General features: G+C 35.2%; 1 protein-coding gene across 8 annotated transcripts in view; it reads left to right on the top strand.

Annotated features, from left to right (window-relative positions):
* LOC106074727 (rap guanine nucleotide exchange factor 4-like) overlaps nucleotides 1-15,568 on the top strand; it is a 72,215-nt gene that overhangs the window by 34,602 nt on the left and 22,045 nt on the right. For 7 of the 8 annotated variants that reach the window (XR_008775911.1, XM_056017299.1, XM_056017298.1 and 4 more), the window contains exons 7-15: nucleotides 1,921-1,997; nucleotides 2,081-2,212; nucleotides 2,352-2,448; nucleotides 2,556-2,739; nucleotides 3,276-3,421; nucleotides 3,576-3,652; nucleotides 4,825-4,892; nucleotides 5,339-5,417; nucleotides 5,499-5,608. Coding sequence is in view for 7 of the 8 variants with exons in the window: in XM_056017299.1 (XP_055873274.1) it covers nucleotides 1,921-1,997; nucleotides 2,081-2,212; nucleotides 2,352-2,448; nucleotides 2,556-2,739; nucleotides 3,276-3,421; nucleotides 3,576-3,652; nucleotides 4,825-4,892; nucleotides 5,339-5,417; nucleotides 5,499-5,608 (970 nt within the window). In the remaining variant the exon portion in view is untranslated. Of the gene's footprint in view, nucleotides 1-928; nucleotides 1,164-1,920; nucleotides 1,998-2,080; nucleotides 2,213-2,351; nucleotides 2,449-2,555; nucleotides 2,740-3,275; nucleotides 3,422-3,575; nucleotides 3,653-4,824; nucleotides 4,893-5,338; nucleotides 5,418-5,498; nucleotides 5,609-15,568 lie in introns of all 8 variants that reach the window. The other variant, XM_056017300.1, reaches the window with a different exon arrangement.

Below are 15,568 nucleotides of genomic sequence, written 5' to 3'. Positions count from 1 at the left end.
AATTCAGAAAAAGAGTTTTTTAGAGATGAAACTGAGAAGGGCAGAGGTTTTATTGGCAGAAGTGGTGGCTCATCATAATCTCTCTCTGTTAGCATGACAAAAGAAATAAAACAGATGTTCCTTGATTCTAAAATTGCAGAAAGTATCTTCTGTGGCAAATCTAAAGCTATAGTCACTAGTAACTAGTGTTACTGAGCTAGGTTCTGTTACTTGTAAAAGTCTAAATTCAGAGGATGAAATCAGGGACATTAAAGGCTGAGAATGTTTACTAAAGAAAAACTTTTTCTTATGCAGAAAAAAAATTATTATATTCTTGATTCTTTTCGCTCGCCTTCAACACATCTGTTTTCTGAAACAACTTCAAACATCAGAATTCAGAATCAATAGCTTTATTTTATAACAGCTAGGGAGTTTATCTATATTTGCAATATTTTTTTAAGTAATGTCAGTGTTTTATAAGTTAAGATACAATATTCAGCTAACTCAATAGCATAGCTTCTGTATTAGAAACAAGATCAATGACTTATTAGGATTATCTGTCTGAGTACTGATTGTAGAGGATGCCAAAGCTTTCATTGCTGATTCTGCAAAGAATTTTAATGTTCTGAAAGAAGTAAATCTTAAATTTTTCAAAATATGTTAAAATATTTCCACTGTAATGACTCAATAGTAAGATTTGTAGAGGTTTGAAATAATTGGGGATTTCCTTAGGACACAATGGTACATTAGAATGGAAATAACTTAGAGACAGACTAACAGAAGAGAGAGACCTCTTAAAGTAATGCTTAAAAAGAGAACATATTTTCTTTAGCTGACACTTTGGACTGCGCCCTTCTTGTTGTAATAATTTATATATTATTTGAACAAGGCATTATATATCTGTTATTTACTGGTAAGAGTTTCTTCTTCTTCTTAAACTGTCAGGTAGAGTTGAGCCTTCGGCTCTTGGAACTCTAGGCCAGCAAAAGTGAACAAGAGCTCCCTCTCACCGGCCTGAATGAGAACAATGTACACTGTTCTGTCTGACGGGTGGGTCAGACTCGTGGCAAGAGACTGCATACACTAAGACCCCCGCCATTTTCCTTTTCTATACCAGGCTAACTGTGCGGGACACGCCATTTATGTAACTGCCCCTTGAGGAACAGCGCCTGGATTGTGACAAGGTTGTGGGAGAGTTTAATACTTAGAACTTGCAACTACAAATTTTCAAGTTAGCAGACCTTCTTAACAGTAACAACACCTCCTCAACACAGGATACCTTGTAAAAAAATCGCTTATAAACAAAGCTACTTTATAAAATTAGATGTCACTGATCCAGCCAAGCAAACTATACCATCAGGTTTAAGTCTACATTTAGTTCTAACAAAAGTTCCCATTCTGATTGAATTTTCTGTTGATTCTATCATGGAATCAGGAATAAAACACTAGAGGCATTATGATTGTAAAATCATTGTCAATTGACAAGATTGGCAACATTATAATATATTCTAGAGAATTCTATGACAAAGACTAAATTGTTAATATGTTGAAAAATGTACAGAATTATATACCCGTAACTTTATGCTGTATTAATTTTTAAGATGGCTGCATTTCGTGTATGTGTCTTTCTTTTTATTGAGGAAAATACACATTTGCACCTCAAATTACACATTTCCATGTCTGTGAATACACATTTCAATCTTGCCTTGTAGGCATCTCAGCATTTTGGCTAGTCAATTCTAGTATTCCCTTTAGAAAAAATTACAAACTCCACTTTCCAAAATTTAGTCCACACTTACACACACACACACACAGAACATTGTGTGGAACTGTCTGAGAGGAATGACTACATTCTTACCTAATATATTCTCTATTTTACAATGTTGAAAGCTCTATATGGCTCTGTACTAAATATCATTTGACTCAATTTTGATTTACTAGATGAAATGAAAAAAATTCAAGCAGGAAAAGATATTGAACAAGAATTAACTCCAAATCTTGCTGCTCCTGTTTCTATGGTAAAATTTTACTTTAAACCTTTGTAAGTTATATTAACTTTTTATAAACACTGAACTGTTTTCCAATCCGTTTTTTTTTGTAGGAACCATCATCTAAAATATCACATGCTGCTTGGGTGTTGAGAACTATTTTGGTATTGAAATATTCCCATATGATCAGAGACAGAAAGTATCACCTTCGTGTTTACAAAAGATGTATGGTGGGATCTGAAATGGTACAATCAAACTTTTTTAAACCAATCAAAATTTGCTTTGTTCTGCTGGGATTTGTCTACTTTAAAATATGTTTTATTAACATTATGAACAGTGTATTAGAAACAGTTTAATAATGCATGTTATCCTTTGCATTTTTAGGTGGACTGGCTGATGAATATGTTTCCCAAAGTTGATTCTAGAGAGTTAGCTGTGGGAATGTTTCAGGCTTTACTGGAAGAAGGAGTCTTAATGCATGGTTTGTAATTTTTTTATGCTCTTCAAAAATACAAAGCATTTTTTTTAGACTCATTTTGTTTTAAAGTAAGAGAAAAAGCTGAAAGGAAAAACAAATTCTTTTCACAGTTTGCAAGCAGCATCCTTTCTTAGATAAATATCTGTTCTATCGCTTTCTGGAAGATGAAGAAAATTTGACTTGTACACCAACTGAACTGGACATTAAGTCGGCACATGATGATATAAATGATGTCATCAATTTACTGGCACAAATAAGTCCTGATGCCACGATGAGAATGATTTTAAGAAAAATGTAAGTCACTATGTACATACATTGAAGCTTTGGTCCATTTGATGAAAAAGTTCTTTGCTGCTAAAGGTCATTCAGGCTTTTTTGTGACAACCAACTAACTAACCATTGGAACTTGGCATCAAAAATTAAGTTTTTTGAGCTCAAAACATGTTGGATAAGCCTATTACTATTAGCCTCTAACCAGATTAGAACTTATCCTCAGTATTTCATTTATCATCATTTCTCAGAGAGGTTTTATGTATTTTTCTTTTAAAATAGGTGATCATAATTCTTAGCAAATTGACCATTCAAATAATGTGTTGACTTTTTTAAAAAGTCTTTTTTTAATTATTAAAAATGACTGCTTCTTAAAGTTTCTTGAATGGGATACATTTTATATTCTAAGTAACAATCAGGATTTTTATTTATCTGTTTTCTTTTAATGAATACCTAATGTGTTGTAGATATTACAGTGATATGGCTCAGAAAACATTTTTAACCTTTTTTTTTATATAGTTCTTTTACCTAACCATTTTTTTAAACATTGATCCATTTAGGCCCGATGAGCGAACACAAGATGAAATAGACATTATATATGAAGAATTAATTCAGATCAAACCATTACAACACTTGTCTTATACAGTTAAAAGAGAGCTAGCAGGTTGCATTATGTTTGAGGCTCATGCTAAAGCAGGCACTGTTTGTAAGTACAGTTCTATATTAATATCAATATTTTCTTAACATTTCTGTGATCAATCTTAATCTTAAAACTTCCAGACAATGCCTAATTATTTGAAACTATATATTGAAATACCAAACATATATGATGCTTTTAATTGTTTATTTTATTGCTGCAGTGTTTAATCAAGGAGACGAAGGACGCTCATGGTACATTATATTGAAAGGATCAGTTAATGTTTCTATTTATGGAAAAGTAAGCCATGTCAAAACAATTTTTTCTATTCACAAATAAACTGCAGCAGAATAAATAATAATTATTTAGCTGAACATTCAGTTACTCAAATTTAGAAAGAATTGTGTTTCATTTTATTATAATTTTATAAATAAATAAATATATATATATATATTTATATATATATATATGTTTATATATTTATAATCTTACATTTTATTACAATGTGATACTTTGGTTGTCTGAATTGAAATTGGTGTAGTTTTTATTTAACAAGACACATGCTACACTCTCCAAAATTAGCTTATTTTTAAACATCTAGATCTAGATTGAAACCAGGTTTTCTTATTTTTAAACCTTTGAACCTGTCCTATTTATGGGTCTGCATGTTAAAAAAAATCCATGCCCCGCCAGCTCGATATATAGGTCTTGCGCACCTTAGCTTAAACCTACAGTTGGTAATTAAAAATACAAAGAAAAAAAAATGTCTCATAGAACTATTCGACATATGGTAAATGAGAGTAATAGCGGTGCCCATGAGTTTTGTATTTTTTAAAAATGGTAAATTGATTTACTAAATGAAAAGACACGCTATTGATTCAGGTAATCATAATGCAAAAAAATTAACTTTGCATGAAGCAGTGAACTATATCCTCAATGATTCTGAGAAATGAACTAGATCTAGAAAATGAAAACAATGATAGTGAAATGGAGATTGACTCAACGATCATCTAGATCTAGATCGTGAGGAAATCAGTACAGTTACAGTAAATGAAGACACAAGATCTAAATCTGTACCACTAGAGAAGACTGGCATAGCAAGAAAGAATTTAGGAGATACAGATACTAATATATTTCTCTCAAAATAAAATTGTTCATTTAAAAGTTTTAATACCAGTAGTTTGTTTTTGTGCATGCATGTGTAAAGGGGAAAGGAAATAAAGGGCAGGGTACTGAGGGTCAAAAGAAAGAGAAGGGTATCTCTAAGAGAATATTTGTTTGCTTATCAGTTTTGATTCTAGCTATTAACATGCATTGTAAAGCATAAGCATTCTAATGTCTCTACATATTTTATTGGATCGGTTCCTTTCAATTCTTATTGTAAGTCCTAAATTTATACCTTATATATATTTAAATATTTTTAATTTGAAACAATTTTTGGTGATACAGTATAAGGTCTTTGTTTGTTATAGGGAGTTGTTTGTGTTCTTGGAGAAACTGATGACTTTGGTAAACTGGCCTTGATGAATGATGCACCTAGGTAAAGAAATAGCAATTAATAGTAACAGTTTTTTTTTTATCCTAGATTTCTTTTTTTTTTGCGTAGTGTAAAATTATTTACAAATAACTTATAATTACAATATTTTTTTACATTGAAATTATATTTTGTTATGAATTTTTTTGCCCATCAACCATGCAAAAATAATAATTTTTGTTAAAAATAAAAATGTTTTTAAAATGAAAAATTGAAAAATTATTATAATAATTCTAGAAAAAAATAATGGTTTTTAGAAAATATTAACATAAAAACTTTCTAGAAAACCTAATAGTTTTATTAAACATTAAAATTCTACAGAATTAAAAAACTCAGCAAAAAAAATAATTATAAAAACGAAACAGTTTTAGATAATTGAAGAGCTTGATATACAGTTTAAAATCAGTGTAATAAAAATATTCAAATAATTGTTCTTTTCTGTTTCAAAATAGAGCTGCCACAATTACTTTAGCAGAAGATAACTGTCACTTTCTTAGAGTTGACAAAGATGATTTTAACAGAATTCTAAGGGTAAGTGCAACTACAAACTATTGTATAACAATGTGACTTTGTCATCTTACTTGCCTACACTTTTCTCTGTGTCCTAAACAGGATGTGGAAGCCAATACAGTACGTTTGAAAGAGCATGGTCAAGATGTGTTAGTCTTAGAGAAAATTCCAGTGGCAGTTGATTTAAATGGTTCATTTCATTCAGATCACAAGTAAGGTTTTGTGCTGTACAATGAATATTTAGTAATTGAACTGTGGGAGTAGGGTTAAATAATGTTTTTGATGATGACATTTTCTTGTTGCCATATACAATATCTTATCTTATCTTATATAATACAGACGTTACTTCAAAAAAGAAGATGATTACGTCCTACGCGTCATGCATTTAGTCATGCATATTAACCAATGACTTAAATTCTGCCAAGTCACTGGTTTTCCTGGCTAGCTCAGGCAACCCATTCCATGCTCTAATAGCACTAGGGAAGAAGGAGTATTTGTACAAATTTGTCCTAGCATATGGGACGAGGAATGTGCCTTTATCTTTGTGTCTTTCAGAGTATTTTATTAAATTTTGTTTTTGTATTTGAAGATTATGGTTCAGTGTTTTATGTATTATTGCTACTTTACTTTTGAGCCTTCTGTCCTGAAGGCTTTCTAAATTTAGTGATTTTACTAAAGGTGTTACTCTAGTCAAATGTGAATATTCGTTTGTTATGAATCGCACTGCTCTATTTTGTGTCTGTTCTAGTTTCTTAATGTTTTCTTGAGTTGAGGGGTCCCAAACAGAGGATGCATATTCTATTATTGGCCTAACCAAGGTTAAATAATATTTTAGTTTTATGTTCTTATTTGATTTATAGAAATTTCTTTTAATAAATCCTAATGCTTTGTTTGATTTTTTTGTAGTTTCATCAATATGTGGATTCCATGACAGTTTTTCATTTATTATAACACCTAGGTATTTTGCGTTTTTAGTCTGTGTTACTTGTTTGCCATGAATAAGATAAGTGGAATTAATTTGTTTTAGTTTTTTTGTTACTCTTAACAACTGACATTTTTCTGGGTGGAAAGACATGCTCCAATTTGATTCCCATTTCTGTAATTCATCTAATTCTCTTTGTAAAATATCTGTGTCTTGTGTTGTTTTTATTGTTCTATATATTATGCAATCGTCTGCAAATAATCTGACTTTTGTTCCTAAAGTAATGCAATTTGGTAAATCATTTATGTAAATTAAAAATAGTAGTGGACCCAAGACTGTTCCTTGAGGTACACCTGAGTTTACTGTTATCGGTGTTGATTTAGAGCCATTTATTATTACAGTTTGTTCTCTCCCTATCAGAAAGTCTTTAATCCACTGATGCAGTGGACCATTAATGCCGAAATATTTTAATTTTTTAAGCAAACTATGGTGGTGAACTTTGTCAAAAGCCTTAGAAAAATCTAGTAAGATAGCATCTATTTGTTCACTATTATCTAAACCTTTTGAAAAATCATCAATTAGTCCTATTAGTTGTGTTTCACATGATCTATATTTCCTAAAGCCATGTTGGTATGGTGTGAGGACATTATGTTTGTCTAAGTGGTTTATGATGTTGCTACATATTATGTGTTCTAGGATTTTACATGTGATGCTGGTAAGTGATACTGGTCTGTAGTTTCCTGGGTCAGATTTTTCTCCTTTTTTAAATAGGGGGGTGACATTAGCTTCTTTCCAGTCCTTTGGTACTCTGCCCTGGTTAAGTGAAGCCTGAAAGAGTATATTGAACACTGGGGCTAGTTCATTACTTAGTTCTTTGAGTAATCTAGCTGGAATACCATCAGGTCCAGAAGCTTTATTTGGTTTGGTGTTGGCTAATAGTTTTTGAATTCCATTTTCTTGTACTACTATATCTTCTATGTTGTCTACTTGGTTCAAATTCAGTAATATGTCTTTGTCTCCTGGGGCTGAGAATGCTGATGCAAAGTATTTGTTTAGAATGTTTGCTTTAGTTTCATTATCATTATGTATTATGTTATGTTCATCTTTTAATGGCGCTACGCCTGTTGTTTCCATTTTCTTAGACTTAATGTATGACCATAGGTTTTTGTTGTTGTCTTTAGATATTACATTGTTTATGTATTCACTCTGCAGCTGTCTGCTTACTTTTTGGGTTAAGTGTTTAATTTTTATATACTTTTTGTAAACTCTTTCTGCATTAGTTTCTTTAAATTTTCTATATAGGTTTTCCTTCTGTTTACAAAGCTTCTTTAGTCTATTATTAAACCAGCATTTATTTATTTTGTTTGATGTGTATTTAGTTGGTATATGATTTTCTATAATGCTTTTAAGATGGTTTTTAATGAAATTCCAGAGGTCATCGACTGGTTGGTTAATGTCTTTTTCTAATAAGAATGTTTGTTGAAAGTTTAATGCAGCTTGGTGTAGTTGTGTTAGGTTACATTTATTCCAGAGTAAGATTTTTCTTTTGGGTTTTGTATTGGCTACTGCTTTTATCTGACTGTGTATTTTTATGATCTCATGGTCTGATAGACCAGGGATAATATCATAATCAACTACTAATCCAGGTCTGTTGGTTAAGAAGAGATCTAATGTGTTGTTTAATCTAGTTGGCTTTTTAATGATTTGATCTAAACTTAGGTTGTGTAAAGTTTCTATGAAAAGTTCATTTATGTCCTTAAGGTTTTGGTGTTTATCTATGGTTAGTGTTTTCCAATTTATATCAGGTAGGTTGAAATCACCCATAATCCAAAAAACTGCATTTTTATTTGTCTCTTTAAGTGTCGTAATCTGATTACATAGTTCCTGCATGTATTCTAAACTAGAATTTGGTGGTCTGTAAATGCTGCCTATTATTAGGGATATTGAGGTGGTATTTATTTTACAAAATGTTGATTCTATATTTTTTGAGTTAGGTAAGGTAATTTCTTCTGCTATAAGAGTGTTTTTTATTGCTAAAAGAACTCCTCCATGATTATCAGCCCTATCTTTTCTAAAAATTTCATAATTACTATTGAAAATTTCTGCATTATAAATTTCAGGATGTAGCCAAGTTTCTGTGCCTGCAATTATGTCTGGTTTCTCACATTCTAATAAAATTTCTAAGTCTGCTGTTTTGTTCCTAATGCTTTGAAAATTTATTACTAAGGTTTTAAGGTATTTTGGTGTTACTTCTTTAGTAGGTTTGTTTAGTGAGGCTGTTGTATTAATTTTAGTAGATTTAGGTTTAACAGGAGTGGATCTGGCCAGTGGTTGGTGAGTTTGGTTTGGGATGGTGTTTAGGATGTTGTATGGGTTAGAAGTGTCTGCATCAAAGGAATCAAACAGTCCTGATGTAAACTGAGGTAACCCACACGGTACACAGTGCCATGATGCATCTTTGTTGCCTAAGGCATAATACACAGGTGTATTCATATGGAGACATGATGCATGGTACCATTCATCGCAGGTGTCACATTGAATGGCTTTCTGTTTCATGGTGCATACTTTTTTGCAGATGTTGCATCTATCTTTAGATCTAGGCCCTGGATTTGACTCTACATCTCCTGCCATTAATATTAACAGTGATAGGTATTTATTTCTGCTGTGTCTGATTGAGAACTTCCATTTGTGATGGGTAATCTTCTTTAGTGTTATGGATGTGTATGTTAGGTTATTTTTTAAGTTGCTTTGATCTAAGGTGTGATGATTGATTATGACTGTTGTTTCTTTTTTAAGTTTAGTGTTGACTAAGGTAGATCTGGTTCTGTGTTCAGCTAGTATGTATTTAGTAATTATTAGGATAAATAGCCAGAGCAATTTCATGATGACTGTTGTTGATTTTAGTTTTTAAAGGGGTCTAGTCTAAATCTAGTTTAAGGTTTACAATGCCTAATTTATGTCTAAATCTAAATTGAAAGCTAATTTACAATGACAATTAAATCAAATGAAATGGTTTATTAAATTCAAAATATGGACCTAGACGACCTAGATCTAATTCTAGATCAATATATTTACGTGTATAATTAACTATATAGAATATTACTATTAGTTATTATTAGTAGTATTAGTAGATGATTAGTAGATCTAAAGCCTTAATTAAAGTCTAAGTCTAGATTCTAAGTCTAACACTAAAACTAGACTAGACTGACTTGACTAGGTCTAGATCTAGTCCTAAGGGCTAAGCTAAGAGTTGTTAATTTGAATTAATTAGTGGAAAAAAAATGCTGAATTAAGTTAAATATATAATTTAAAGGGCAATATCCGCATTGAGCGTCGGTATTTACACTCCTGGCCATTTTTTCTGCGTTGTCAAGGATCAGGATCAAGACCAAAAGCATTATCAAAAGGGGGAATAACCTAGTTGTTTTTTAAATACCGACTTCAATCACGGATAGGAAGAGAGAGAAAATAAACTAATAGAAATAATAGAGCTCACAGACCTATATAAAATACCGACCGTAAATACGGATAGCTATGTAGATTGAATAAACAACTAAGAATATACACTATTACTAGCAGTAGTTTTGAATAGGGGGAGGAGAGAATAGTATATTATTATATATTTAATAAATATATTCTTATTAATTACACCTTGGTTACAATGATTGCAGAAAAAATAGTGGATTTAGATGTGGCATTTGTATTTGATATAGACTAGGTCTAGGGGCAGAATTTTTGGATTAAAATTTAATGTGCTGTCAACATGTAATATTTCTGAGTTAAAGTTGAGATTAATATTGAATTTAAATAGCTGTACGCATACCGGGACGTCTATCTAGTCAAATGTTAATGAAGTCAACATTAAATTATAAGTATAATAATTACATACCGGTACAGTAGTTGATCTAGATGAGGAAAAACATTATTCTAGACAGATGTAAGAGAGCAATATTTGATATAGACTATGACTAGATAATAGGTGTAGATTGTGTGTGTGTGTTAGTGTGTGTGTGTGTGATAAGAACTGAATTTAAATACACCTTCATCTTGGTCTATATAGAGATTAATGATTAAATTTTAAATAGATCTATTTAGTAATATTTTGATTACCATTTAAATAAAATAATGTTGAGATCAATATTGTATTTAAATAAATCTAGGACTACTGCAGCATTTCTTGTATGTCTGTCTAGAATAATGTTGAAATAAGTAAAATACGACATTATATTTTTATTTCACCTATGCCGGTGCTGTCAACATTTACTTGAAACGGACATTATTATTGTGATCATATTTCTTTTAGACTTCGGGCCTATTAAAATCTCAATAGACAATATTTAGCATCGTTTTTTTTTCAACGCTGGATGAGTGGATCCCTGTTTTTCTGTAGCAAAGGTTTTGGGCCTTGTAAGGGCCCCAACTGCTCCAGCTCATACTAACCACATGGGCCCCATTTGGGGGAGGAACATTGGCCCAAACAGGCGCCTATAGGGCTGAGTCTGGGCTCAGTCAGGGGGCCCAGAAAATCCCTTTGTGAAACCCTTGCGAAGCCTGTAAGGGGAAGGACTTGTGGGCCCCAACAGGGCGAAAGATAATTGGCCCTTTGGGGGCAATTAATGAAAGCCCAAACATGGCCCTTAAAGATCGAGTCTAGGCACAATGAAGGGGCCCAGATAAAGCCCAGATAGAAACCCTAATGGGGCTATTATGGGGCAAATGTTAAGAGGCATGAAAGGGCTAACTACATGGGCCCCATTTGGGGATGAACATTGCCCCAAATGAGGGCCCTAAGGGCTGAGTCTGGTCTCAGTTTGGGGGCTAAGATGAAGCCCTGATGGAACCCTCATGGAGTCAGTGTGGGGCTAACATTTAGGGGCCTGAAAGGGCTGAACACATGGGCCCCATTTGGGAGGCGAACATTAGCCCAAATGGGAATCCTTAGGGCTGAGTCTAGGCTCAGTTTGGGGGCCCAGAGAAGCCCTGATGGAACCATCATAGAGCTAGTGTAGGGCTCACCATTCGTGTGAGGTGTCCATAATTAATCCCTATTACATTATGACCCTTCATTCTTCCCAAAGAGGTCCACGAAGACTTCCAAGGGGTCTACGAAAAAAAAAAAGATTTGGGTTTCTATGACATATAATTTGACAGCAGTCACAAGTATAACAACTAGAAAGCTAGTTCCACAATTCAGGAACATTACGCACGAGTGTAAATAGTTAAATTCCTCACATTAAGTACAACTGTACATTTGTGGTGAAATGTTGCAATATGAAAAGACAATAGCAAATTTAAAAAATAATCGTTAAATTGGTTTCAGAAATTGCTAACTCTAGTAATTCCTCAATTTAGAATGTGAAAAAAAAAGGAAAAGTGAATGTATAATACAGTATAAATATGAATTAAAAGACATTATACAGTTAACTAGCGTATTTTTCTAAGTTGTAAGTACACACACACACACACACACATACATATATATATATATATATATATATATATATATATATATATATATATATATATATATATATATATATGCGGCCCCCCATTCCAAAAATTTTGTTAATGCGGCCCTCGATACAAAAAGGTTGCCCACCCCTGATTTACACGATCGGAAATATTTACGGGCCCTAAATATGAGAGCGTGTATGTGTCGGTGGCGGCTCCCCGACAAAATAGCGGGAGCAAAATAGCGCCGCCAAAAAAATGGCGTGAAAAAAATCTCTTAAATTTAACATATGCACAAATTATGCAATAATTATAATAAGCTGCTGATTTTTTGTGATGGAAAATAAATGTTAAAGTACTCTCTTTCTCTGCAAATATGGCATACTTTTAGAACTACTAATGCTGAAGAAGATAGAGACCACAACAAAAATGCTATTCAGGACCTTCACTTAAATAAGTCCGGTACTTTTATACACATTATATATAGCCTAAGTATGCCCTACTTAGTCGGGAAATTATAATTAAAAAGTGCAAAGTAAATTATGCGACTTGCTCAATCGGACCTGGACGTAAGGGAAATTACCAAAGGCCTGGAAAGTGGCCACGATAGTCCACGATAGGAAATGCGGCCGACCGACCTGACAGCTATAGACCAATATCCCTAACATCGTTTGTAGGGAAAATAGCTGCAAGAGTGATAAACAGAAGACTCATGTGGTACTTGGAAGAAAGCAAAATCATCGCACCTGAACAGGGCGGGTTCAGGCAACATAAAAGTGCAAATGATCAAGCGATGGTGTTTATGCAGTCAGTAGCTGACGGTTTCCCGAGAGGTACGGTAAGACGCAAGGGCGAATTGACACTGTCAGTATTTTTAGATCTTAAGCCTATGACAGAGTTTGGAGACAAGGATTATTACTAAAATGAATGAACCTCGGAGTATGCTCAAATATGTATCGGTGACTAAAAAACTTCCTAACAGACAGGACAGTCCAGTCGCGCTACGTACGGATCTAGCGTGTCTCGCAAAAGAATACTTGAGCAAGGTTTACCGCAGGGCTCATCATTATCATGTACGCTTTTCTTAGTCTATATAAACGATTTGATAGAACGATTGAAATGTTGATCTCTGCTCTTCGCTGATGACCTGCTCATCTGGCAGACCGGGATATCCGCTGCAGCTCTCAAGGCGGAAATCCAACGTGACCTCGTCACGATTTCGTTCTTTACCCGTATGTGGAAAATGGAAATAAATTGTACTAAAAAACCCCAGTTCAGACCCTATTCACATTGGGAAAAGACATCCACCAAGCAGCCATAAATCTAAAAATTGATGGGACCACGCTTGAATCGGACCCACGGCCCTGCATCCTAAGCTGGTTATGTCTGATCATTTGTAAGAAGTACGACAAAAAGCCTTAGAAAGATTGAACGTCATAAAGCTAATGGCGCGGTAAGGTCGCAAACGTCTCTAGTGGGCTTAGACTTTAAAAAAAAAAGGATGTCTTCGCCCCACCCCACCCCACCGGCTAACAGGGGAACGACATAATATAAAGATCGGTGTTTTAATTTTAATTATATAGATATTTAATTGATTCTGTTACCAAGCTGTGATTTCTACAAATAAATTAGAACGCCCCCCCCCCCCCCAGATCGAAAGTTTATGCCATCGCCAACTCCCCATCCCACCAGATAGGCCAACATACTAAATGGGGGGGGGGGCGAAATAATCTAGAAGCAGGTTGAAAAATAATTAATTAGTATATATTATTAACATAACTAATAAATTCGTACACAGATTGTGTGATTTCTTTACTAAAATTCGTTCCCGAAGGGGTGGGGGAACTGAGGGGGGGGGCGATTGCTCCTACCTCCCCCCCCCCCTGGATCCGCCAATGAATTGGGGCCATTGTGTTTAGCCCTTTCAGGCCCCTTAAAGTTTGTCCCTTACTGGCCTCCACTAGGGCTTTATCTTTGCCCCCTGATTGTGCCCAGAATCGCTCTTTAAGGGCCCCCATTTGAGCGACGATCAACCCCCGAAATAGGGCCCATGTCTTTAGCCCTTTCAGGCCCCTCAATGTTTTCCCCTGTTAATGGCCCCATGTCTGTTTATCAGGAATTCATCTGGGCCAACTTACTGAGCCCAGGCTTACCTCTAAAGGCACCCTTTCGGGCCAACATTAATCCCTAAATGGGTCACATGTGTTTAGCCCTTTCAGACCCCTCAATGTTCGCCCCTCTTACTGTCCCCACTTCAGTTTTGTCAGGACTTCAATGTTTGCCCCTCTTACTGGCCCCTCATGGGTTTTAACCGGAATTTATCTGGGCCCCCTAACTGAGCTACTAAGCCCAGACTCACCATTTAGGACCCCTGTTGTTTGGGTCAATTTTCACCCCCCAAATGCAGCCCATGAGTTGTAGCCTTTTCAGGCTTCTCAATATTTGCCCCATTACTGGCCCTATGAGGGTTTCATCTGGGTCCCCCGACCCCAAGTTCACCCCTAATGGCACCCTTTTGGACCAATATTAATCCCTAAATGGGTCACATGTGTTTAGCCCTTTCAGACCCCTCAATGTTCGCCCCTCTTACTGTCCCCACCGGTTTTATCAGGCCTTCATTGGGCCCCCTAACTGAGCACAGACTCACCATTTAGGACCCCTGTTTTTTGGGCCAATTTTCATCCCCCAAATGGAGCCCATGAGTTATAGCACTTTTAGGCTTCTCAATGTTTGCCCCCTTACTGTCCCTAAAAGGGTTTCATCTGGGCCCCCTGAGCCCAAGCTCACTCCTAAGGGCCTGCTTGGGTCAACGTATGCCTTCAATTAGGGCCATTGTGTTTAGCCCTTTGAGGCCCCTTGAAGTTTGCTCCTTACTGGCCTCCACTAGGGCTCCATCTGGGCCCCATGATAGTGCCCACAATCACCCTTTAAGGACCCCCATTTGAACAATGATGATCCAAAATGGGGGCCATGTTTTTAGCCCTCGCAGGCCCCTCAATGTTCGACGCTCTTACTTGGTTTTATCCGAAATTCATCCGACCCCCCTATCTGAGCCAAGGCTCACCTTTCAGGGCACCCTTTTAATCTAACATTAATCGCTAAATGGGTCCCATGTGTTTAACCCTCAATGTTCGCCCCTCTTACTGGCCCCGCATGGCTTTTATCCTGAATTCATCTGGGACCCTATCTGAGCCCAAACTCACCCTTAAGGACCCCTATTGTTTGGGCCAATTTTCATCCCCCAAATAGAGCCCATGAGTTACAGCTCTTTCAGCTTTCTCAATCTGTGCCACTATCTGAGCCCAAGCTCAACCCTAAGGGCACCTGTTTTGGGTCAATGTTTGTTCCCCAGATGGTGCCCATAAATTAAGCACTTTCAGGCCCCTCAATGATCACCCCTCTTACTGGCCCCACATGGGTTTCATCAGTGCCCCTTAATTGAGCCCATGCTAACCCCTAACAGCAGAATGGGGCACATGTGTTTAGCCATGTCAGACATCTCCAAGTTTGCCCCTTACATACAGTAGTGGGCATAGATCAATAAAAAAAATGTATAGATCTATCATACTAGGTTTAGATTTGTGTGTGTGTGTGTGTTTGTGTGAAAGAAAAAAAACAATTTAAATACCATCTAGATCTATATATGGACTAATGATTACATTTTAAATAGATCTATTTAGTAATATTTTGATTACGATTTAAATTAAATAAAGTTGAAATCTAAATTGGCCTACTAGCCTATAAGTCTTATCTACATCTATCTGAAACTATTGAGTGTTGTCAGTAACTGTTGACGCAA

Source organism: Biomphalaria glabrata, chromosome 18 (assembly GCF_947242115.1).
Source record: "Biomphalaria glabrata chromosome 18, xgBioGlab47.1, whole genome shotgun sequence".
NCBI lineage: Eukaryota > Metazoa > Mollusca > Gastropoda > Planorbidae > Biomphalaria > Biomphalaria glabrata.
Note: the sequence above shows the minus strand (reverse complement) of the source record. Positions and strands in the feature narration are given on the sequence as shown.